This window comes from Falco punctatus, assembly GCF_963210335.1.
Source record: "Falco punctatus genome assembly, chromosome: 4".
Lineage (NCBI taxonomy): Eukaryota > Metazoa > Chordata > Aves > Falconiformes > Falconidae > Falco > Falco punctatus.
The window spans coordinates 19353615-19379312 of NC_137583.1; the positions used below are offsets into that span (position 1 = coordinate 19353615).

Here is a 25698-nt window from a genome sequence, read left to right on the forward strand (position 1 = left end):
TGATTACAAAAGCTGTTCTAACGGGGAGGATTATTTTTATCTTCTTGATTCAACAACCGGCAAACTCATTGTGATTAGGGGATGCAAAGAATGGTTCACATTTCCTGCACTTGGCAAAATAATGACTCAGGTTCTTCACCCACAGTGATAACTTGTAATTGCAGTAAAGCAATTTACCGGGGGAGAGGTGGGACACAAGGAGTATCTGCTATAAAGGTAATAACGGGGAAGGGGGTGTTTTGGGAGCTCCCGGTGACCCCCTGGGAAAAGAGAGCACTGGTGAGAGCTGGGGTCCCCATACCTTCCACACACAGAGCGGGGAGAGAACTGCTTCTTCTCCCTGGCCACGAGGGAAAACTGATGGAGGAGACGTCAGAGGGGTCTGGGTGAAGGAGAGGGGCAGCTCTGCCACCCCACAGGAAAAGAAAAGCAGAGCCTGCCATCCCAGCGGCACACAGCACACCGTGCCGGCCCCCAGCCCCCGGCCAGGCAGCCGCTGCGCCCATGGGCATGTGCAAAGGGCTGCTCCTTGCAGCTGCCCGTAAAAGCCAAGAGAACGCTGCTCATTATTAATCACACCAAACGTGGGCACTGGCAGGTAAAGCCGCCTTGTGTTCCAGGAGGAAGGCTGTTCCCAAGCGAGGTCCGAACTGCCCGTGCAGCACCAGCCACCCGCACAGCTTCACCCAAACCCCTCTAGAGCACCCACTGGCATTTTGCCTCCAAAATCCAATGCCGGGGAGAGGAGCGAGGAACCCACTGGTGTGTTTTCAACCTAAAAGAAGGACCTGTCTCAGAGCAATGAGTATTGTTCACCTCCATTTATTAGAGGGGCCACAGCGGTAGCAAATCTGACCCGTGCTCTTCTCTCCCTCGCCTCAGTTCACATGATGCTGGGGGGGTGGGGGTGGGGAGCAGGGGGGCACAAGTACGTGCCACTTCCAGGAAAGTGGGGAATGGAAACAGTTTGGAGGTTATCACGGAAGACAAGAATGGATGAAGATGACGACAATGACACGTGTTTCAGAAATAAAACACGAACAGTTCCATATGATAAGCATATTAATTGAAATTAGTCACATAGTTAACAATGTGAAGAAATGCAGGATCATTTCATTTTTGCCTTTCAGCCTCATGAATGTAAAATGTACTTGTAATCTTAATACTATTCAAGAGACAAAGCAGTCTTTAAAAATCACACTTCATAAGACTCAAGGGAAAATAAGTTACTAATGAATGGTATTTACAGTTGCTTCATTTAAACATGCTTTCCTTTGCTTTACAGAAGTTACTGCATAAACTCAAATAATTAGTAGAAATGCAGAACATTGCTTTTCTCCTAATAATCTGTTTCTTGCTTCTGAAAAGAGACGTTTGCTAAACCTTCCACAAAAAGTGGCTGCTCTGGCAAATATCCACGGCCACCAGTGAACTTCTCAAGAAGTGACGGGGGTGCAACCGCACAGTGCTGCCTGCCCGATTAACTCACACTATATGGAACAGGCTTGGACCGCCCCCCCCCCCCCCCCCACACACACACACACCAGCCCTGCAAATTCAGGGCACAGTAATACATTTGTCTCTTTGGTTCATACAGCAAATACTTTTACCTAGGCTTCTGAGACATACTCAGGCATTTGTAGAGAGAGGGAAAAGAATGCCAACCTGATATACAGCACATGAGTAAGGGCTGGAGACACACACACTTCTAGGCTGCAAGTTACTAACTGTGCACTGACACTTTGTATTTCTACATTGTAAAAAAACCAGAATTTTTGTCTTACAGTTACAGTACAGTTTAATAAAAATGATCTTTTTTTCCATAAGAATTGCAACGTTTATTTTTTACCAACAATAAGAAGATATGCAAAAATAGCCCTTAAAAGAAAAGGGGGAAAAATGATCTGCTTTCTCTTTAAACCCATGAACAATAGAAGGTCACGTGCCACAGTATCCTATCATTCAGCACATTAATAGCTGTGCTAGAGTAATTACACTTGTGGTATTTTTGCCTCAAGTGAAATTCTGAAATAAGAGGATGGAAATTATGATACTGCTGATAAATATTAATAAGTGAACTTTTAATTTTTTTGCCACAATATTCAAAATGCTAAGCATCTAGCTAATGCTGAAGCAGCCTGATATGTGTTTGCCTCCAGGGACTATGATGCTTTATGCACTTAAGAAAAAAGTTTAACGGAATTAAAATTTAATATCTAATTAGAGCAAGGCTAATATATTTTGAAATGAGTGGGGAAGACACACGCCTCTGTTGCATATTTGCTACAGTCATTAATCTTACCTGTAAAGCAGCATTGAGAGGTGTGCAGTAGGTGTGGCTGGTCTGTATGTTTTTAATAAGAGAAGGGTTACTGCATAAGAAAAACATAAAAAGGAGAGTTAAATGAAACCAACTTCTGTACGAGCATTTCAAGCATGTAATGCTTCCTCTCACACCAGAACACTAGAGCTGAGACTGTTTTTCCACACAAGTTCTCTTTCATTTTTATTTTTTTTTAATTTAAAGAAAATATCTGAGTTTTAGGCTATGGTTATCATATTTGCCTTTACTAAATAAGGAACATCATTATCTCTCGATGTTATCTCACCATGTGTTCTACTACCCTGCGTTACTAGCAAATCTTGGCATCTCTGCTCATTTTAGCTGTGTTCAGGAGAAATTCTCCAATATTCACCATGTCTGGGAGCCAGTTACCATGTAAAGGTCCATCATGAGGAGGCTACGACCAAAAGCACCACAGGACATTTTAAATACTACTTCATGCAACTTATTCTCAAAGTCACTGGCAGCAGAGCCCCTCGCAACAGAGCAGGGGACCGTGATGAGAGAGGATTGGAGCCTTATTCTTTCCTGCCAGGCAAACAGCGAGCGGCCCCGCTGAGGGGCTGCCTGTGCCACTGCCCCAGACAGTTTGGGGCTGTGGGCACGGGGGCACGGCGGCAGGTATTGCGGCACCGCACTGAAGCGGTACGGCCCACGCAAAACACCACACTGCCCTAAAGGCCGTTTTAGGAAAAAATATTCTGGTGTGCTGCTTTGGACCCTTACTTTAGTCATCTTAAGTTTACTTAAAGGGCTGTATTTCAGGAAAATGAATGCCAAGCATCTCTGGTCGCTCTTCAGCAGGCATCTAAATATCAGCGGTTCCACTGGGGGGAGGGGGGGGGAGGAATTTAAAAAAACATCAAATACAAACTACATATAAAGCACCAATGCAAGAAATCTCCAGAAAGTTGTATCACTCACTGGGCATTTATTTTTTTTTTCATGTGGGAACAAATCATGGTGAGAAGAGTCTTAACTGAGCCCCTCCCACAGGGACCAGCAAGGATCAGTTGTCCTGGAGAGATGGCCTTCGAGTAAAGGTCAAGTAAGATTGCTTTGGGAACCCCAGGAATATTTGTGCGTGGTTGTTATAGACACAGGATGGCCTGTTGATTATCATCTTTACAGCTGGTCTCACTGCACTTCCAAACTTTTAAAGTTAATTCAGCACTTCTGTCTTTTAAGCACCTTACTCTGTTTCTGATTAAGAGTTGCAAAACAAAGCATACAACCGAAAGCAAAGGAAAATAGCAGATTTAAAACTTATCTGAAGACTTCCCTGGCATGTATCTGTCTTCCTGACAGGTCTATAGCAGCATATCTGCACTAGTGTGGATAATTATTTTAGTCTACATTGCACTATAAACAAATGCTGTAACAAACGTGTCAAAGTAGAGTCATTACTACAGGCATTTGGATTATCAGAGTAGGACACACAAAATACAAGTAACAACCAAAAATTTAGTTTCTTTAGCAGCAAAGGTGATGTCACTATTTCGTGAAATGCAAGTCTACATGAGATGGGTAAATCATGCAAAGCAAAGCAACAGCAGAAAAAAAAAATTAAAGCAAGTAAAAGCTCTTACTGTGCAACAAGCTCGCCAAAGTTTTCATCAGGGCAGTATTTTCGAGGACGGCCTCGTTGAATATGACGGCCACGTTTAAACTCTTCATCATCAACAGTCCAAAAGGACCCAAACTCATCCTCTACTCTGATAAAGCACTTATGCAGTGAGAGGTTGGTGCGAATGGCACCCTGGGACAAGAGCAGCAGCAAAGGAGATGAAGTGGAAACAAAGGGACACGGGATCGGGGACAGAACAGACATCAAATACAGGGAAAAGGAAAAAGAAAATAAAATGCAATAAGCATAAGCAAATGGTTTGTGAGGGTTAATATGCATTGCCACCTAAAAGCTACTAGCATGTGATGCAACAAACACCAAGCAAGCAGGGTCAGGGTACTGGTGGGCATACAAACAGTAGTGATGAGATGTTTGTCTTGGTTTCCCTTAACTGAAACAATGTGAAACCACCTGTGGTTGGTCTAACACCAGCTAGCAGCCAAAAGCCTCTACGTTAAACTGTAAGCATGATCCAAGCTAGGCTAAGAAGTTCAAACATGGTGGACATACCCACTGATCTTTTGTGGCCTTCGTTTTTGGAACTCTAGTTCATCCACTGTCCATACTGCCCCTTTAACGTTTTCTACTCGCACAAAACACTTGTGAAGACTAAGATTATGACGCACTGCATTCTGCAGCAAGTATAAAAGAGAAAACATTCAAAAACTTTCTATGAGAAAATGCTCATCATTGTCCAAGAACAGCAGCACAGTCAGCTTGACAGTCCTCAATTTGCAATGTTAAGCCCCTTCCCCTCCCCACACCCGCTTGCTTTCCCCGGCTCTTTACATCTTATTTTGCAAAGACAAAATAAATACGAAAGCTTAAACACAAGATTAAAAGTTTGAGTTATTCTTATCAATTATCCCCAGTGTGAATGAGAACAGCCATCACTTTAAGCATGCACATTGTATAATAAAGCACATTTCGTACAGAACACAAGAGGAACATTGCTTAGACATTTTCAAAAACAAATATACACGCTCTGCAAAGATAAACTTTTCCTCTCCTGGAAAAGAAAGCGGTTAGAAAGAACAAAAAGGATTTCATGTAAGTACAGACGGCTCAATTTAGCAAAGAGGCACTGGAGCTGGTGCTGCTGCGGTTTCCCACAGCTGGGCTAATGTGAATCAGGTGCTGAACCTCCTTCCACACCCATGGCATGGACCAGGGGCTCAGCAGCACCCCACCAACTCCTGCCTCTGCAGCTTGCTCTTATATGGAAGTTGGCTCCTATTTCTGGCAGAATACTGTACTGACTGATCTGAGCCTCTGCCAAGTGAAAACATGAGGAGGGTTCTCCGAAACAAAGTGATAATATCCCCACAGCTCATCACCCAGAGGGACCCGCACTCATGGTGTCCGATGCTCAGATGTCCTGTCTGCCGCTCAGCCCTGGGGAAGGACGAGCCCATCCAACCCCTTCGACTTGCTCGGACCTTTGCTGAAGCCAGACATAATGAGACACCTCGCTACGTCACAGCAAGCTGTTGGCTTTTCTGTCCCTGCTCCCTCTGAAACGGTGCCGAGCGCCTTGTTATTCCTTAAACGGAATGCCATGCTCTTTCCCCATTTTAGGGGTTTTCTAAGCAAATACCCTACTACAAAGCCACTCAAATTTTTACATGGAGCTTGTCCCCAGCATTGCTGAAAGGGGCTTGGTAAACAGGGGAAAGAGAATAAGCCATTTGCTGAAAATATGCAGGCGAACAAACTCCATCGTCACTGGCACCATTGATTTAGTCAATCTGGTTGACTCGTTAGCAGGCACAACGCCAGCCAAACACATGGCCTGGGTCTAGGCAACCAAGAAACTATGATTTTTTTTCCTTCCATCGTTGTTGTTGTCGTCGTCGTCCTCTTTTTTTTTTTTTTTTAATGAACATCAGGTCTGGATGGTGAAAGGGAGCTCTAATCATGAATGTCTAAATCACTGCGCAAACAAAGGGTACGCACAGTGCATTTGTCATGTAAATTAAGAGGCAGTGCTGTGTGTGCCTGGGAGGGGAAGGCTAAGAGTCTTTTGCTACTTTTCCATTTCTCTGCAATAGCTAGCGCACTCCCCACACTCCCGCCCCTGGTACAGGGGAACATTCAGGGCTCGAACTGCCCTTGCTCAGCAGATGCTTGAGTGCAAACTCGTGTCCTCTGGCTGTAGGTGTCTGATGCCGGCACTTCCACACTGATCTGCATGTGAACTGGTGGAAAAATAAACCTTGCATGTGCTTTTCCTCTCAGCAAGGCAGAAATCTAGCAGAAAGTCAACTTGTCCATCAGGGCTGCTGCTTCCTTCTGCCCTTACTTTCTTCTGTTCTTATTTTTTAACGATTTTTTTTCCCCCTCCCACTTCTTCCAGATTTCACTACTTTTCAAATTGTTGGCAAAATCCCTGATTTTGAGGTGGAAGAAAAACATGCAGACGCCCCACACCTTACAGGCTAAAATCAGCCAGCTCAGCAACTGCTGGTGGGTGCAGCACTAGTGCAACCCGACACAGGGCTGCTGGCCCACATCTGGGTAACTCAGGCAGTTTCCTGTGAAAATGGGAACACTGTCAAGTCTGGAGCAAAATGTAAGAATAATAACACTATTTCCCCCAGTGAAAGCTGATCTTGTAGTTCATACAGCAGTTGATCAAACGCACACAGCAAAGTTCAGCAAAGGGATTCCTCCGAGTTTGTAAACACACGGTTGAGCAGAAATATTTGTGTTCTTCTTTAAATAAATTTAATGCCGCAGAAATACTTTACAGTCTGTTCTTGTTCTCTTGAAGTCAATGTGCAGTTGATGGTAAAGGCTGCTGGATACATTGAGACAGACGAGTTGAGTATTTGCAAGATGCCCATGAAGTGTTGCCCTTGCTTTCTGTTTTCCATGTGATCGTTTATTTAAGGAATTCACGGCAGAAAAAAATTGTTTTGTTTCCCCTGCCTCTAGATACTCGCTATCTAACAGTTCTATTTGAACAATACCCCAACGTTTCAGAGCCGCACCTGCAGCCTGTGCCTCATGGCTGTGACTCAGTGCCAGCAAATTACTCCAAAAAATAAAAGCAAACAGACATTGCCTCTGACCTGTCAGAACCAGTTCACAGTGCTCCCCCAGCAATCAGCTTAACAGAAAAATTAGGAGCTATTATTGTAAGATTATATATTTACCTTGTTAAAAATATTTGTATGCAAGCCACTTTTGCAGAAAAATTACCCTGAACATGCTTGAATGTAGTAAATGAAAGGGTTTGTTATTTTAATAACTGCTCAGGCTCCACTGTACTGCATTTTGGGAAAGAGGTTCATTTTTTAAAGGTCTTTATTCCTGCACTCTTCTGTGATTTTGAAAGAGGGCTCAGGGAAGCCTGTCCACACCAAACCCTGACCCTAAACTTGGGGAACACTGACCCAAATGCCCCCTAAGCATTAGCTGAAGGTGAGTGCAAATCAGCACGTATATATTCTAATTATTCTGATTCTGCAATTAGCCCCTTGTGCTAGTTCTGCGCCCCGTGGGCTTCCCGTCATGTCAATCCAGAGCTGCATTTTCATCCCTGCTGTTCCTGAAGGCTGGCGTAAATCTAAGTGGTCTTCAGCACGAAAACCTGCATTACTTGAAGTGGTTGCCAATTTTGCTAGTACTGGTAGAACTTGGGGTGAAGCTTTTCTTCCTTGTTAAGTGAAGTAGGACCTGGACACCTGCACAAGGTCAAGGTGTCCAGGAAGGGTTTCCAAATAGAACCTGCCTACCCGGGACACACCATGCCCTTCTGCAAGCCCAAGGGTCTGCAGCTCCCTCAGCCTCTCTCCTCCTCCTCCTCTGCAGAAGCACACTGTAAGTGCACGTGGCTCCTGGGACTGGATTTTCCATGATGCACAAAGCTAACTCCTAGAAGTAGCCTCGCAGGAGATATGGCCAGGGCTACCTACTGCCTTCTTCTACTCCCTCCTCCCCTTCCCTTCCCTGCTGGAATTAAATAGGATTTCTACTTTAGCACCCACACCTGCAGCTGCTGAAAAGTCCTACTGGAACCACTGCAGCAGCAAAAGACAGGCAGGTCTAAAAGGATCTTAAATCAGGGAAAGTTAATTTCCTTTCTGGATAGCAAGGAAGCTGCAGAGTGAAACACTGCTCATGTTTTCTAACTGCAATGAAGAATCAAAGCAGCAATCACGGAGACTTTTCCTGAACCTAAGAGCTTCTAGACCAAGGTTGAAAATGTACAAAATTGCACCGGGATCTGAATTAAAAGCAAAATATGCTACTAAAAGCCAAGCTAACTTCCAAGGACCATTTTTAGCTCTATCCTCTGAAGGAATCAATCCTAAATGCAGGCTAAGACAAGAAAAACAGAGAGTTGATAAAACAGCACGTATGGGACATATTCATCCTACCTCGTCATTTGAAGTTAAGTTTGAGAGCAACAAGGTTGTCTAGATTAAGAGAAGCTTAAAGTACCACAGGTGCAATTTTTACAGCAACGCAAGATCCTGTTATCTGATTCATTCATTTGTAATTGTGCTAGCTTCAGAAGCCTGTGTCGCTATTATAATGCTATATATGTAAGGGAAGGAGTGGCCCCCCAAAACAGAAAATACAATAAACTCCCCAGACCTCTTATCTAATAATACCTGAGATAGTTATGGTAGGAAATTAAAGTGCCACATAACAAGTTTTTTGTTAAACACATTTCTTACTTGGAGCTTGCTTCTTGCATATTATGTTCAATAAGCTCCTGCTGCATGATTGAAAAAAAAAAAAAAAAAGGAAGTTTATAATGGATCTGTATATGTAGTTAAGAGTTAACTGACTGAGGAAAGAAATCCACTGATCTATAGATCCTAGGAAAAAAAGTGGTAGTTGTGAATAGAGTCTGCATAACTAAAAAGACAAACAGTGTATCTTCTCCTGACACAATAACTTTACCTCTTCTTTTTTTTTTTTTTTCTAATATGTTCCAGCTGAAGGGCTTGAGTTTCACTGCTAGCAGCAACTACACAGAGGAACTCGTGGCATAATCACAGAACATAAAAGCCAATAATGGGGATTCAATTAGTGGTTTTCAAAGGCAGGAGAATTTTTCTGCCAAATATCAAATTGTTCCTGCAGATAAGGCACCCAGTGTGTGTCAAAACTGCCGATCTAAATTTTCATGTCCACATGTCGTTGCAATTTGTTATGTCATCAGCAATGTCTATTCCATACATGTCACATATCAAAGGCAAGAGGCATAGTCGGGCTAAGGCTTACCTTCCACGTCGCCGCGTTGCGTCTGAAGTAAGCAAACATTCGCGTGAACCAGTTGTAGATTTCATTTAGTGTTAGCTGTTTTTCCGGAGATTCGAGGATGGCCTTGTGAAGCAAAGTAATTGCAAGATCAGTTATGAGCACACCAGTACAAAATACACTCACAGTTTTACTTTACGAAATATAAAAAGGAAAGAAACGAAGAAAGGAAGAAAGAAAGAAGAGATTTGCAGCAAAAATTCCAAAGGAGGGTTTTCACAATATGAACTAAGATTAATGGCTGTATTTAACAGTTCAATGGCAAAATTCAAAATGGAATTATCTAATTGTTTTGAGTTTTTATTTCTGTTTCCTTACAGAAATATTAATTTATTAGTCATTCATAAAGCAGAATCAAAGAGAAATGCAAAACATTTCACTAGCTGATTAAAGCTCAGTAATTATTTAGAGCTCAGATTAATTCTAGGGATCAGAGATTACTGTAGCTTGTGATAATTGACTTGCCATCTTTAAACAGGCTCATTTTCACTGTTGTGTGAAATGAATTTCCTAATAATCACATCGTATTGTAATACTTAATCAAAAGCAATTATGTTATATATTGCAGTTCTAAAAACCCTTATAGTAAAGGTTTGAGCATTTGAGCATGCTTACATACCAAAGGTTTGAAAATCTATTTAATCCAGAGTGTGCACATATAGGGAGATATTTTTTTTTCTAATCCAAATGCATGTGTTGGCTCATCTTACCTGTCTAATTAAAGATGCATACGTAAATGGTGGTCTAACTTCTGCGTTCTTGTAAAATTCTTGGTTCTGGGCAATATCTGCTAAATAAGAGCAGTTGTTCTGTTATTATCACAGCCTGCTGCTGCCAGGCTGCAGGCAACAGCAAGCTGCCTCACCAAAGGGGCTGTGCCAGCAGAACCCCTTTACCTGAAGAAATGGGGACGTTGTATTTATCCGAGTACCGCCTCCGGATGGGTCCGACGTTGTGCATGCTCGTGGTAGTGATGACTGACGGTCCCTGTGTGACGGGAGTGATGGGCGCAGTCGGGGTGGTGGGAGTATGAGGTAAGCTCTGCGGAGACGCCTCGGATGCAGTCTTGGAAAGCGTGACGCTCGATACCAGATTCAGCTGTGGAGGGAAGAATGAGGATTTTGTTACAAACAGTGTTTCTGGCTAATTAAGGGCTACAGAGAAAATTCTTGATAATGGAGTCTTCCTCAGTTCAAAGCAGACAACACAGCCCGAGCACTTGCTTCAGCACAAAGTGGTGTAACGTCCATCAGAGCCAGTAAAGGGAAATACATGTATACACTTCTTAATAGATTTGAAAAAAAGAGTAACATAGCCTGCTGCCAAACTACAAATCATGGATTTTTATCTAAGCCTTAAAACAAGATCTCACACAGTACATAACCATTTTAATATTTTATTTTAGTTCCATTGTCTCACAATCTAAACCCCACACACCTCTCATTTCCATGCTATCATTATGCATGGCTTCTAATCAGTCTTCTTGGATATTTTACTGAAGGCATCAGGCTTAAAATAAAAGGCAAGACTTCCCTAGGAACATACCAGGGAGAAATGCAATATCTCTTCAGCATTTGGGCTTTTCTTTTCCCCTCTCTTCACCCACTTTAAAAGCAAAGCCCAGAGTAGGTTAACACTGGAATAATTTAATTAATCACACTGCATGAAATACTGCAAGCATTCAGTCCAGCAGAAGTGGCAGTAATTTTTTTTTTTTTTTTTTTTCTCCTAGGATGGAAGGCATCAGCATTACCTGCATGAAGCCCAGCCCCGGACAAATGGCAGCGTGCCACAGCAGCCTGTAAAACACAACTGTCTCTAGGACTGTGTATCCAACCCAGATCCAGCTCAAGTGTTTTCGATACACAATCCTATTTATATAACCAGCATCCACATTCCTCCCCAACCCTTTCTTTTTGCCCTACAACGTCCTTTGAAAGATGATGCTCTGCCTCAATAGGTCACTCCTGCTGAAGTATTTTAAACAAACAAGCTGATCTCTTAACTCCAACATCAGAAAAAGACGACCAAGAAAAAGGCTCTTTGACTACTTCCACATTTCCTTCCCTTAGGCGGTTCTGCCAATAATTCGGTGAAATCCTGACCCCATTGAAGTCAGTAGCAAAATTCCTACTGAATTTAACAGGGCCAGAATTTTACAACTTTTGTTCATGATTAAAATTCCTTTTTGCTGGACATTAAACCTTTTCAGATGAAGGCAAGGCGCACTACTCAGCTATGTCCCTAAATACCTCGTGTTTATCCATAAGGCACTGTATCATTTTCCTTGTATGAAAGTAACCAGATATGAAAACTCCTATTAGCATCCCTCATATGAGGTAATAGCCACAAATAACGTTTCATTATAAAAATACTAGGACGTATCCAAAACAAAGGTAGTGGAAAATAAGGGGCTTTAATATTACAGAGAGGATACCAACACAAAAAGCGCACTGCCCACAGAAAGGGCACAGCTGAGCGACAGATAAATTGCTTTTCCCTCCTGACGGCGAGATGCAGCACGCCGAGGGAAGTCCCAGCCACAAATGCCCGGCAGAGCCCGCTGGCTGTAAAGCTGCGCCGGGAGCTCGAGCACTGCTCCAAGGAACGGACGTGCTGAGCAGCAGACCTGCAAAATCCCCTCCTTCTGCGCAGGTGCTTACAAACAACGCTTCGCCTTCCAGTGGGAAATATTTAACACTTCATGGCAAAGCTGGAGAGTGCGAACCCAGCCAGGGCTCGTGAAAGGTGCTGAAATATGGGTATTGAGTTCCCAGAGACTCCTGCACTGGCGTGGACCAACTGCAGCCAGGAGGTGAGCACAGCATCCCAACCCACCGTGCTGGGCACTGCCGCCACGTGCTGCCCACGAGAGCCCAGTCCGTTTGTTGACTGGTGTGATTTAAGGACACTGATTAAGGACACGTATAGAGTAATGTCTCCCTGTTATCCATCTATCCATCTATTACATATGATAAAAGGACCAGTGACGATAATAATAGTACAACTGACAGGTCTCACCATGAAATTAAATCTACTGTATTTTATCTCAGTTTCTAAATGGACATTTTAACAGTCCAATAACTGCGAGCAAATATGCATCAATTTTAAGTGCCCATCTCTAGCACAGGCTCAGCAGCCGGGCCCTCCTGTTGGAAAGATCACTGCTCGTGCTTCATCATTACGGCTCCAACCACTCCATTTCAAAAGAGTCCCCTTCCTTTTTTAGTGTGTAAAAACTTAACATTTAATCTGTTTCTACTAGGGAACTGTGAGAAAGGATCCACAAAGGTCAGCATTCCCTGCTTCAAGAATTTGAATCGAGTTAAATTTCTTTAGGCTTTTCAGTGTAGGTAGCAACTAGGCATAAACACAGAAGAGGACGAGCAAAGGGGGGGGACTTTAACAGGCTTGACAAATGACACTGTGATTCACACCCACTGCTGGGCTGCCACTAATAAGCTACAGAGGAAGCAGCCAATCTCAGCTAATTACCAGATAAAATTGTATTATAAGGACTCTAATTAGGAGATGCTTATGGAGGTGATCTAATGATTAAACGCTGCATCCAAGTGACCCCACCATCAATGTGCAGTGGTGCAAGATGTCACCGGAATATTTTGTAGAAACAGTAATTTTATTTCAAGGAGGGGAGGTAGTAATATTTGTAATAATGGCTACGAGGTAAACTAATTAAAAGACAGTTCCTAAAGGAAGACTGTGGCTTTGAGCAGCTGTGGCCGTTCCAAAACAAAGTGCCAAATCTCAACAGAGGAGCTGCAGTCAAGTGGAAAATTTCTGCCTGACCTCTGCTCTCGCTATTAATTTGCAGGAAACCTAATGACACATATACATATTCCCACAAAATTGTTCTAATTGCTAATTTGCCAAAGGAGCCCAGTTTCCAAATTAAACATGACTGCAGTCTGTGAGGAAAGAGAGAACAAAAAGCTGGAACGCAGCGAGTCTGCTGCGTTTCACCTCCGACGACCATTTGCAAGCCTGAACCAACAAGTTAATGAAACACGACCTTGTCGATCGCTAGCGAAGTTTTTCCTTTTTCCGTGTTTTATTTGATGACACTCTCTTCTTGCAGCCGGGGTCCGATCCCTGCTGGTGCTGTTACCAAAACACAAGCTAGGGTAAGGGAGGAGAGGGCTGCGCTCCCTCCGCAGTCCTTCGCTGCTGCTTTCTTTGTTGCATCTATAGCGCGAAGGCTGAAAAGTCGGTTGTGAATTGGAGCAGAATAACAAATTATGAATGGTGTTGGTTTTGTTGCCATCTTGAATTATTAATCTGAATGGTAAACTATTAAATCTTAATATTGGCATCAATTAGAAACGTGAAAGCGGCAGTGGATGACTGTGCAGGGCAAAGATCAGGGAGGGACTGGGTTGGGAGGGTTTCTTTTCCTGATGGAAACTCGACACGGTTTCTCCCTGTTTGCATTTTCTATTTAAAAACAAGTAACTATGATTAGAAAAGTTGTTCGCGTTGGTATTTTGCACACAGCCCATTTCCCACATACCGTGAGTTTTGGATGAGGCATCATTGCTGTCAGAGGGGAGGGAGCCTAAGTCACAGAGTTAGCACTTTAATGCGCAATATTCTTGTGCTTCAATAAGGCACAATGTGGGGCACTCCCCAAGTACACTGAAGAGTACAGCTCATGCACCAAAGAGTTAAATGCCTTTATAACGTTTCTACTGGGTATAGGGGGGGAGGGAGGATTTCCTCCAGCCTTAAAAAAAAAACCAAACCCAAAAATAAACAAACAAACCCCCCAACCACAAAAAATCCCCAAAACAATAATAATAATAATAAAAACAAACAAACAAAACCCAGAAAAAACACCGAAGACTTTTAAGCCACTTTTAAGTCCTAAAATTCTACAAATTCAGTCACTGAGCCTTGTTGGGTGCTTTGGTCAGTTTTGGGTTTTAAGAACATATCCTCATACTGTTTTAACTTAATCCTAAATGCCATAATTGTTTCAGCGTTCAGTATCCTGCTTAGGATTTTATTATTAACCTTCCCTTTCACAAAATAGTCATGTCTTCCTATTAAAGGTGAAGACTGAGTCATTTTCTTTTTTTTCTTCAGTTATAAACAAGGCAGAGAGGTAACCCTCTCCTTCACCCCGTAAAATAGATTTCCAGTAAGTGGCTCTCCCACTAGGGCTAAGTCTGATTTCTTTTTGTGTAAACATTTTACATGACAATAGTAGCTGCAGATAAAAAAGCCTGTCAAACTCTTTTAAAAAAAGAATAAAAAAGAAAAAGTAAAAAAAAAAAAAAAATTTCTAAGTGTCACAGTGGAGCCATACCCACTGCTGGAGGGCACTGACTTCTCTGCAAAGGATGCTGCAAAGGTCCCAGCCAGGGCCGAGGATTTACCTGCATCAGGTTCCTGGGACTGAAACACTCTGGAGCAGAGGCTCCTTATCTTGACACCGAGGGTGGGACAAAGCTAATGCTGGGCCTAAAACTTTGTTAAATGCTGTGTCTTCCTCTCCTGTTTCAGCCTGGACGCATTAGTGTATTAGATGCAGAGCCTGGCAGGCAGCGATCACTTAGCAGGTGTTGTTATTGGCAGGAATACTAAGGAAACCAAAGCTGAGGAGTGAGACTTAATGAAAACCAGTATATAAAAACAGCTTTTGTTGTGCTTGAGAATCTCTCTTTATTGCTGCATATCGTTATTTTTTGAAACTATAAAGTATGGCTACAGCAGCTAAAATGCTCAGTCATTACCTCAACAGTTAAAAGACTGGGGTTTTTTTTTAATGCTTTGTTATTACAGTTGCTAAAAACAGTATTTCAAAACAATCATAACTGCTATGGTTAGGGTAAAAAAATACATTAAAGAAGGGATATCTAACAGTGCATTTTATTTAAAGTGCCAGAAGTGACTTTAAAAAGTTTTCTGTCTATTTTAAAAAGATGGCTATAGCATCTAGTATGCAGAATTATTTGTTGGTTGATGCTTTTTCCTTTTCCTTCCCTTCCTATGAACTTCAACATAAGTTAATCCCCCAAAAGAAAGCACATTTCCATTTCAACCTATTATGCTGATGACTACCACCAATGGAAACAGCATGTAGGAGAAGGTATCTTAATAGCAAAACCAGAATGACAATTCTTGAGAAATTATTGTTCCGACTTATGTATTGTGGGGTTGATTCTGTTTGTTTCACATGTTTTTTTTACCTTGAAAAAAATTCACCTTACAAAAACGTCACAGCATATTCCCTCACATATAGCTTTGTTCTCACTTGATTCAAGCCCTTTAGTCTCATCAAAACAATACACACAGCACCAACAGGAACAACTTTGCCTTCTCCAAAGTGCTAAGCTGTGAAATACTTCCATTTTCTTCTGAAGTGCTGCACTGTTGGGCATCTTAATTATGAAGTTGGACATTTTTAAACGTAGCACTGAACACTGCCCCAGCTCCTGATGTGCTCTTGCTCTCCCTCCCCAGTCCCCTCCTGTCTGCCCAGCACCTCCTCAGGAGCAGGGCAAGAGCTGCCCATGCCATACCCCGGACATCACAACCTCCTTCTGTACATAACCATCCACCAACGACTTAGGCCATCCACTACTACACCAGCCAAGAACGTACTTAAATCTCATCGGCTTTAACAGGACTAAAAAGCTTTACTGGACAGATTTCTTGGTGGACTGGTGTAGTGAAATGCACTACATCACCCTTCCCTGGGTCAAAATTACTGCAAGGAGCTAAAGGCACCCAAAGGTGGGGATGTGACAGGTGGACATGGCTAGACTGGACATGAAACCCTTCCCCAAAGCTGGGCAAGTTTGGAATTGATGCACAACCACCAACGACCTGGCTGTGGTCCAACTGGTCCAAAACCACCCACTCAGCTTCTGCCTGAAGCCCAAAAGGCAACAACGCTACCAGTGGCCAGCGTGGATTACAAATGGCATGTGGTTATTAACACAGATGCTCAGTCACCAATTTTACCTGCCAGTAACAAAATAGTTTAAAAATAAGCATTAAGATCCTTTAAGCAGAATAAAAACATTTCCTCAGTCATGAACAGGCTGTAATTTCAAATCCCAGTTCATTGCTATGTTTGGATTCGCAGCTGCTCTTTCCTTTAAAATCACCAATGTACCGTAATATATTAATTCTAACATACACCTTGCATTACTTATGTTGGCAAAAAAAAATTAATTACTGGATGTAAAGAATACTTTGCACTGCAATAATGGTCATCAGATCTTTTTACCAAAGCCCTATCCCACTGAGTTAAAAGGACCAGGGTCTAGCACAGTCAATGCAATGCCTGTATATTTTTTTCACTAGGAAAGCACAATTTATGCAAAACACTATACTTCTACATTTTATAATTAATTTTCAAATGCTTCACCTATACATATTTTAATAATTTCTGATTTATCAGATGGTATCTATAATAAATTTTTCTATATTTCAATAAATGAAAAGAAGGCAGTTTCAATCCAACAACAGAGTGCCACACAATATAGGCCTGTCAGGCACCAATTTTTACTTCTAACATGTAAGTTAAAGGATAAGGAATTTATAATGCTGCCTGTGAACGAAACCACTTTTCATACACAAATGTGATCTTTTTTTTTCCAAAGGGTAATACAACAGTACATTTACATAAACTAATCCAAACAATCTATGTATTTGACAATGGCAAACCTCACACAGACTGCCTATTGTTGGTTTACATCTTGGAGTTCTTTATGTTGGCTTGTAACACTGCTCTAGCTGTCAAAGGTTTGACTTGGACTCTAAATAAATGGTTATAGAAGTGCTGTGCAGCGATATTGGACTTCTTTGCAAAAGAAAACCTGCTGTGTATGAATTCAAAAGCTATTAATTTTTCAGTCAAAAATATTCATGCCTATTTCTTTTAATAAAGAAACACTGTGCTGAGCAACTGAGAGATAATGTTGACTAGTGGTACAGAATTTTCAATAGAGCAGTTAAAAATAAATTTAGTAGGAGGTCCCCAACAAAGCTATAATTTTCCAGAATGTAAAACATTTTTAATACTAATCAAGACAGCCCTTTTCCCCCTGCGTTCACTTTTTTTCCACTGCTTTTCCCTGTTTATTAGCTGTTAACACTAATCTTCATGGCGACACCGCCTGGTATCTCCGTAGCCTACAACACCCGCGAAAGCTTCCTGCCCTCCGCGGCTGAGCATCGATCACGAGCTGCCTTGCCAAACGCTGCTCGCCTTCTTATGATTTCCTCCCTTTAGTTTTTAATCCTTCCTCCTGAGGGGCACTGCTGTTATGAAAGGCCTCAAGGCAGAGCGCTTTGAGACTCCCAGATTATTCCGCTGTTTTAATTTTTAATCCAGTAAGAGCTATAGAAACCAAACCTCCCCCCCCATTCTGTTGGGTCTACGTACTTTGCCAACAATGCGCTGAAGCATTTGCATTCAGGCTGAGATGGATGTGAGGAACTAGAAGAATGCTATTTTTATAGACACTGGAAGTAGTTTCTAGTCTAGAGGGCTGGTATCCACCGGATCAAGCGATTTTAGGCATCTCAACAGCTTAAATGGAAGGGTTTATACCTACCCCTCAACTCTCTCCAAGAAGGCACCAAATTTTCCTGTTGACTTTGACATCTGCTCCAGTGTTGCTGAATAGCCTGCAATTTTCTGTCTAGTAGCCTCCCTATGCACTTCTGCAGCCATTTATTTCCAACTACATGGAAACTGAGAAATTCTTTTCTAGTAAAAATGTGTGCGTGAAGTGTTTAATGATTTTATGTTCTCTATCTCTGTAATGTGTTCTGTTTCAGACATTAATTTTGTCTACCAACTGCATCTTGGCAGGCTACCATATTTGCTAGGTTAATAGTCTGACTCCTTTTTATTTCTATCACCATAAATCACACATATATGGGTGTGTGTTTGCTTTATTTATAGAAAAAAAATCAGTCAAAACAGATAAACCAATACTTTGTCATTATGCTGCATCATTGCATATTGATTAAAATTGCTAGTACTAACTATAGATTGTCAACGCTCAATTAATTTTCACACAATGACTCAAAGCAAAATCAAATAAAGCCAGTGTACCTTTAAATCTTACAAATCTTAAAATCAAGCAGCAAAGCACTCTCTCCATTTTGAATAATCATTGGAAGCTCTGAGGCACATTTTCAGCATTAAGAGGTTGGGAGAAAACAACAGCTGAAGAAGAGTAATTTTGGTTAGGGAATGAGATGGTGGATTTGCCTGGGTCTGGGGACACCCAGGAGTTCTCCTGGGCTGTAAAGCCACTTGCTTCTCTCACAACCCCTTTTTTAAAGGGCAATCTGGGGCAGAGAAGGTTTCTCTTCTCAGGTTCAACAGTATAAAACCTGATACTGGGTAGCCGTGATTACCATCGAAAAGTTCAACTAGAGTCTCTTCTACTGTAAATGTCTGTCAGATAGGGAGAAAGCAAAATAAATATAATAAAAATAATTTAATTACATCTCCTTCCTAACACTTCCTAAGATTTCACGCAAGTCAGACTGATGCAAAGTGACTTACAGGCTAGTATGTGAGGCCAGCAAAAGGCCCAATGCATCAGCTTTACAGCAAAACTCCCCGAAGAGATGGGGATGACGAAACCTGGGTGCCCGTGGCAGCGCCTCCTGCAAAGCAGCACTTTGCATCTCCCCAGCGCAACCGGCTCTGAAGCGGGTCACGCTTTGCATCACACGCTCCGGTGGGGAACAGGAAAGAGAAGTTTGTTGTGAGGTGGTTTGTTGTTTGGGTTTTTTTTGCTTTCGGCACAGTTTGGTACTTACGGGCTGAGGGGTGGCTTTTGGTTCAGTTGACTTCACATGCAGGTGCGTCATCATGGCTTGCAGGCGTTCTTTATCTTTTGCAAGCTGAAAGGGAAGAAAAAAAACAATCCTCTGTTACTTGCAAGAATAAAACCCATCCTCTGTTTATTCCTAATTAAACAGCTGGCACCGAGGCATGAGACAGAAGAGTTTTATTGCTGAGTAGTTTGGAAATTGTATATGGTCTATCCGTGAGGTAAGCTAACGCATGGTGCTGGGTGTCACTATTTCCCAAAGCAAAATGCATTAGCCCTCGAGTGAGAAGAGCTAGACCTGCTGGCACCAAGAGCTTCACTCCAGCCCTGACAGCTAAAAGACAACAGTGAATCATGTTTATTAACCAGCCCCACTCCAGCTCAGGAGGAACAGCAGAAAGCAAGCAAGGCAGCAGCTCTGAGATGCATTTGCCTCCTTTCACACCAGAAAACAAGCAGCACAAATGGATGGTGGCTTTTACGTCACGTACAGGCTTTGTGGCATGTGCAGTGAGCACAGAGACAGCAGTGGTTAAACCACACAAGGCAACTCCACGGGGCACAGCAGGCAGCCTCGGCTCTAGCAAGCACCTTGTCTTTACTTGAGAAGGTGGCACAGCCCCTTGGCGGGTCACCCTGGGAACCCAAGCAGGAGCACCGTGAGCATGGGGCAGGAGCAGCAGTGTGAGTTGCCAGCATGCCTTTGGCGTAAGCCTGAGGGCTGCAGGTTGGGAAAGACCAACAGCATCAGGAACCACCCCAGAGCACTCATCTCAGGGCACCCAATGCCACAGGACCGATGGTTTCACCCTTTCTCATCAGTCATGTCATGCCCAAGAGTTGGGGTGGACATCCTGCTCTGATTGTCTCTTGCATTTTTTGGTTGATATCTGTACCAGGCCACAGCTGGTGTCTCAGGATCACAGCGTATGTACACGTCCTTAGCCAGGATGGCTTCCCAATGCATGTCAATGTACTGGGCAGACACCAAATCTCATTATTTTTGAAAACAAGACATTTTTTTGTATGTGTGAATAGGACTTTTTCCAGCTGCTTTAAAAAAAAAAATACAGTGGAAAGATGTTAAGAAATAACACTAACGAAAAAAGGGGTTTGTTAACCTACATGACCAACATAAAGGTTCCTGTTTCCAGCAGGACTTGGATCAGGTTCTTACAAATGACAATTTTTGCAGAGCTTTAGACAAGCCAGATTCCTAGTGCCAAGAGGAGAATCGTGCTTGCATTCCAGCAAAGGTTTAAACAACCTACCCACCTTATCACCGTCATCTGTTTGTAGCAGTAAAGTTGGGCTAAGTGTATATAAAAGGAGACCTGGTCATAAATCCCCATTCATAACCTTACAGTCAAGGTTGTCTTGCTCTTCGCAAGGCGAGGGGTTTCTGACCATGCCAGAAAGGCATCACGATGGGATAAAACTTGGCACACAGGTTTCCAAGACAGGAATTAAATAAAGGAAAAAACAGTGTCACCACAGCGTGCTCTAGAAGTGCAAAAGCAAAATCACTGGACTTTTCAAACAGCTGCTCTTTTCTTGGTCAAAAACCTCAGTGACAAGAGAGAAAACCTGACACCTACAGCAGATCATCTGCAACCTCATCACTGGATCTGTGCTGGACTTCACAGAAGAGCCAAAGGGCAGCGACCAGCTCTTATCATAGTGCTGCAGCAGAAACTTCTCCCTCTGAGAGTCCTCTGAGAACCTTTACAGAGAAAGGCGAGGTCTCACCCTCAGCCACCGTGCTTCACACGAAACAATTTTAAACTGAGAAATAGTTGTACTCTCAGTGCAGCTGTGTTGTGCAATCTCTCATTCGTAGCAGTCACTCACTGGGCGCACAAGCTGCTTGGCGGGGTCATCCGTGCATTAAATTTTGGTCTGCAGGCTACTGCAGAAGAACAACATCTGTTAGCCAAAATAAATAAAAGGCAGGCACCTGAAGGCTTCCTGCCTGCACCAGCGCGGCGGCAGGAGGCAAAGGCACCCGGGCAGCACGGGGCACACCCTGCGGTGCTTCCTCCGGGCCCCCCTGGTGAAAGGGAGCGGTGCACCTCCCTCCGAACGGCCGGGGTCTGTGTTTGTAGTGTTTTCACTCGTCATCTTAGCAATGCTTTTAACTACGTTTCTGGTGGATAGAGGTTGTTAAAGATCCTCTCGACATTTCAGGCAGACACACGCTAGCATTTTGTCATAGTCTAGGAATTCAAACACTCACCCAGTTAGGCAGGAGTTTAAATTATGAAAAATAGAGGTCTCTCAGTTTCAAAGCACTGAAGAGAAGTAAAAAAATTTGAAGAATTTCTTTAAACTGTTTTTCCCTTAGGTCAGGAAGCAGTAGTGATACAAAACTAGAATGTCACTAGTAGCCCCTCTGGTCATTGGGGTCATAGAAAAGAAGCCATGAGGGCTCGCTTGGCCACCGATGGGAGCCAATTCTCACTGGTGGCACTTATTGGAGCGCAGATGGCCCAGAAATGGGGATTATTACCAGACACACAGGAAAATGCTCTTGATCTACCAATAGCTTTCTTGGGCAAGGACTGTTCTGCCATGTGCAAAAGGATCTGCTCTGTACGGGGGCCTGAGGACTATATTAATACAGTCCCCATCTGAAGCCTCGTTCTTTTTCCCTCTGCCCATTTGGAAAGCTCTGCATGGTGGGAGTTTTCAGATGGCCACCCAGTTCTTCATGAGAAGTCTGATTTTTTGAGGTTTCCTTCATCTCTGTGGGGTACAACCATGATGTAGATGCCTAACTGTGGTTCAACAGAAAACACATCCGGAGCAAGGTATGTGCTTTGCAAACTTGATACACCAAGACATATGCTTTGCTTACCCCAGAGAGGTTAAATCCTAAAGCTACACAGGCAGAAAAAGCAAGAGAGGGAAGGCACAAAAAGCACAGGCCAGAAGGGGCTCAAGACAAAAGGACAGCACAGGACTCTGGTGACCAAGGAGCATTAGGCACAGATGATGGAGAAATCGCACAGGAGGAAAATCAGACAGAAAATAATGGCAAGGAGCAGGAAATGTGAAAATGGAAACCCAGTGAGGACACTCAAGAGGAACAACACCGCCACATCAACAGGAAAGGGAGATCACTTCAGCAGCAGTATTTTGGACAGACCAAGGACAAAGGAGAAGGAAGCCAGTCATGGGCAATGCAATGGACAACCAAGACATAGCCTCTTCCCTCCCATTCCATGCCTAGCTAGGCTGCACACTAGAAGGGTTTAGGACCCACCTTCCATGAGTGTCAATGGACACTTTAGGAAAACACGCCCAAGCAGTATTTTCGCTATGCTAAAAATGGCCAGCTGTCTCCATTTTCTCCCATTAGGAGATACTTTTTTAAACTTATCATAGCCTTGTTTCTGCCCTGAAGTGTTTTTCCACTCAAAGGTGGCGCTGCAAAATGGATGTCCTATTCCAGCTCAGAACTAGCTAAGGAGAGGGACATGTTCTTGTGTTTGTGTTTTACCCAGCAGCCCAATTCTCACTATTTATAATGGCAACAAATGATCATGTCAAGATGGTTTAAACAGAATGAAATATGAGATCTCTACCTTGTCCATGATATTTTAAGTATGTTTGTGATGGAAATGCCGAGATCAAAGCTTCACAAAGGGGCATTTGCAATCAAATGCAAGACAGATCTGACCTGTTTTTTTCAAAAAGCTAATTTAAAAATTACTTTTTTTAAAAGACATTACACTTATCTCTGTCTACAACACTGATAAAACTATTGTGCATAAAATAAGTAAGACCTTAAAGAAAAAAAGAAAGGCTTACATTTGGGTCCATCACACTCAAAACCTGAAGTGCATCCCTCAGGTGGAATGAATTTGTTAAATTCTATCCCTGTCTTGATGGGGCGGTACATGCATGGAAAGGTACATTTAGGCATTTGGATCTTGCCATGGTGTGGGACCCTGAACAGCATGTGACACAATGGAAGGCAAAGCTCCACATCAGTGCTGAGCACCATGGGTCAAGTGAGAAAGGCTATGGGTCCTTCTTCTACCTACCTAGCTCACAAAACTCACAACAGTTGGCCCCAGGGCTTGTTGTCACCACTCTCCTGGTAATTGCTCCCCTGTGCAAGCATCAGGTCAATGGTCTCAGTCCAACTGCTATTGCTACAACGCATTGGGTGCTGCAGACCTTGTCATTGAAAACCCTGCTACTGGGCCAGACTTCTTGTTTTATTATGATTTTGTGCCAAAATAGGTCACAGCCAGACAAACCAGGTAATGCAGGATAAATCCTCATACATATTTAGGCAGATTATTTTTTTTTTCAAGTATCAAGAGGACTGACACACAGGATGAAAAAAGAGTGAGAAGAAGGGAGTTACAGGTACATTTCACAAGCAGGACCCACCCTCCTCCTCCACCTATCCTTGCTGGCCAATGCACAGGTGGTCTCACTCTGTTATCAACAAGCCTGTCTAAATTAAGCCTCCAGTTCCTCCTACCTACTGCACTAATATGATCGTTAAAAACAAACCCCGAACTTTTTGGCCCTCACACCGCTCTGCAATTACGTTCTTGTCTTGGGGACCTCATGCTGCCTTCCCATGCAATGAGGTAAGCTAAGCTAAGAGGTATTCCCCAGCACTAAACTGGTGTGAAGCTGGAACCATCAGTCACTTCTAACAATTAGTAGAACACACGGCTGATAAATCTTTCATAAATATTGTCAAGGGCTTATGGAGAGGTGGCAACCAAGTATCATCCCAGTCCTGTCTAGTTGTCAACACAGGGCATCCTCCTGCAGTTGCAGGCACAGCCACTCCCATCGACTGTTGGAGAGAAGGATTAAAGCTTTTCAGGCTGACTGTAACTGAAGAATCTAGATTTACCTTCAACCTGAATATTACTGCAGCTTGGTAAAAGATTATCTTGTATCTCAGTTTACAAGGAAGAGTGCAGATTTTTTTTTTTCTCTAATTCCCAAGAAACTTGTTAAAATAACAGACCATTTCTCATAACACTTTCTGCAAGACACTGACATTTTATGACTGATAGTTTGATTTTTATAAAACTTGTATTAAAATAGTTTGTATTGCTTCAGCTAATAGTGAGTGTCATGACCAGCGTGTTCCTGAAAGTAAAATTTAGGGAATATCTATGAAAGAAAAAGGGTAATTTGTAAGATAAGAAGATAAAAGGCATTTTTTTAAAATGCTTATCTTGAAAAGTAACAACAAGAAGTTTAAGTGTGTTTTTGCTGATTTTTCTCTCCAACTATTTGAAGCTATAAATGACTCAACTCAGTAAAATTCCAAATGTAATTATCTTCTGTACTTAGCCCAAGGCTTTCCATATATCTCTACGCTGCTGTCTTGCATACAAAATAGGTTTTTCAATAGCTGGTAACTATATAATGTACAACATTGTTTTAATTTCCCCTTCTTTGCTAACCTCTTGCCTACACACAGACAGACTGTCAAAGCTGCCCAGCCACAGCAGTGAGGTGCAGGGAGACAGAAAGGACTCAAAAGCATTTGGAAAGGCAGTTACACAAACAGGTCATACCTTTGCATCACATTCAATATATTCCAATTTACCCCCTTTTGGCACAAAGAAAAAATAATTGCTACAAATGGCAAAATAATAATAATAATAATAACAACAACAACAACAATAATAATAATAATACATGGAGAGTATTAGTATATGAGAGACCACCAAACAAGCCAGGTCATGCAGCGTTTTGAAATAAACATCAATCATTTCCCCTGTGTATCAACAACTCTAAACGAAGGGGACCACGTTCCGCTCGCCCCCCTCCACCCCCCCAGGTGACTATAGAAAGCATTAGATACATACTGATGGATTTCCAATCAGTCAGCCTGTTTAAGTTTCCTATTTCTTTTCAAGTTACAGTTTAGAAAAGAGGAAATGAAGCTGCAGTTTCTTTTGACGGTTTTTAAAACTACTACAAGAAGGTTTTGAAAGCTGGTTTTCAATCATAGGGGAAAAAGCAGAACTCATTTTTTATTGCTGTCGAGAACTGGATTTGATTAATACTGAGGTAATATTAAAATAAATTTTATTTTACCTGTAGCTCTAACTGCTGTACAACCTGCATTTGTACTCTACATTGGGCTGTACTTCTATCATCCAGCGCATGCTCACTGTTGAGATGTCTGTAACAATACACAGAAAATCATTAAGTGAAATGGATAAACAAAAAGGAAAAAGTAGTTACCAGGATGAATAAGCAATCTGAATGTTATCCAGCAGGTCTTCATCAATATCTGAGATTTTAAATATAATTTTTAGTATTTTTTTTCTTCTGTCCTGCTTTGGCTTGTTTATCTTTCCCATCACTCATTGTATCTTTGGCATTTTTTTTTCAGAAGAAGGTTTATTTGTACATAAGAGAAATTTTGCAGAACAGTTGTTTTTCCCCAATTAGGTAAATGAAAGTGAGATCAAGAAATTATAGTAAAATAATTTCATATAATTTTGTACTATTTGACTATAAGATGCTGGATATATCTAAACGGACACATGCAATACAGGAATAATTAAATCCCATAGAACCCTCATGTTTACATGATTTAAAAAAAAATACATGATTGTGTAAAGAAC

General features: G+C 42.3%; 1 protein-coding gene across 18 annotated transcripts in view; it reads right to left on the minus strand.

The window, feature by feature from the left end:
* The window catches only part of FOXP1 (forkhead box P1), a 387112-nt gene that overhangs the window by 8342 nt on the left and 353072 nt on the right, over nt 1-25698 (minus strand). For 17 of the 18 annotated variants that reach the window (XM_080382599.1, XM_080382595.1, XM_080382597.1 and 14 more), the window contains 7 exons: nt 25163-25250; nt 19062-19145; nt 10145-10346; nt 9959-10038; nt 9213-9314; nt 4482-4603; nt 2303-2372 (listed from right to left, as the gene is read on the minus strand). In XM_080382599.1, the coding sequence (XP_080238725.1) occupies nt 2303-2372; nt 4482-4603; nt 9213-9314; nt 9959-10038; nt 10145-10346; nt 19062-19145; nt 25163-25250 (748 nt within the window). The remainder of the gene's footprint in view (nt 1-2302; nt 2373-4481; nt 4604-9212; nt 9315-9958; nt 10039-10144; nt 10347-19061; nt 19146-25162; nt 25251-25698) is intronic. The other variant, XM_080382590.1, reaches the window with a different exon arrangement.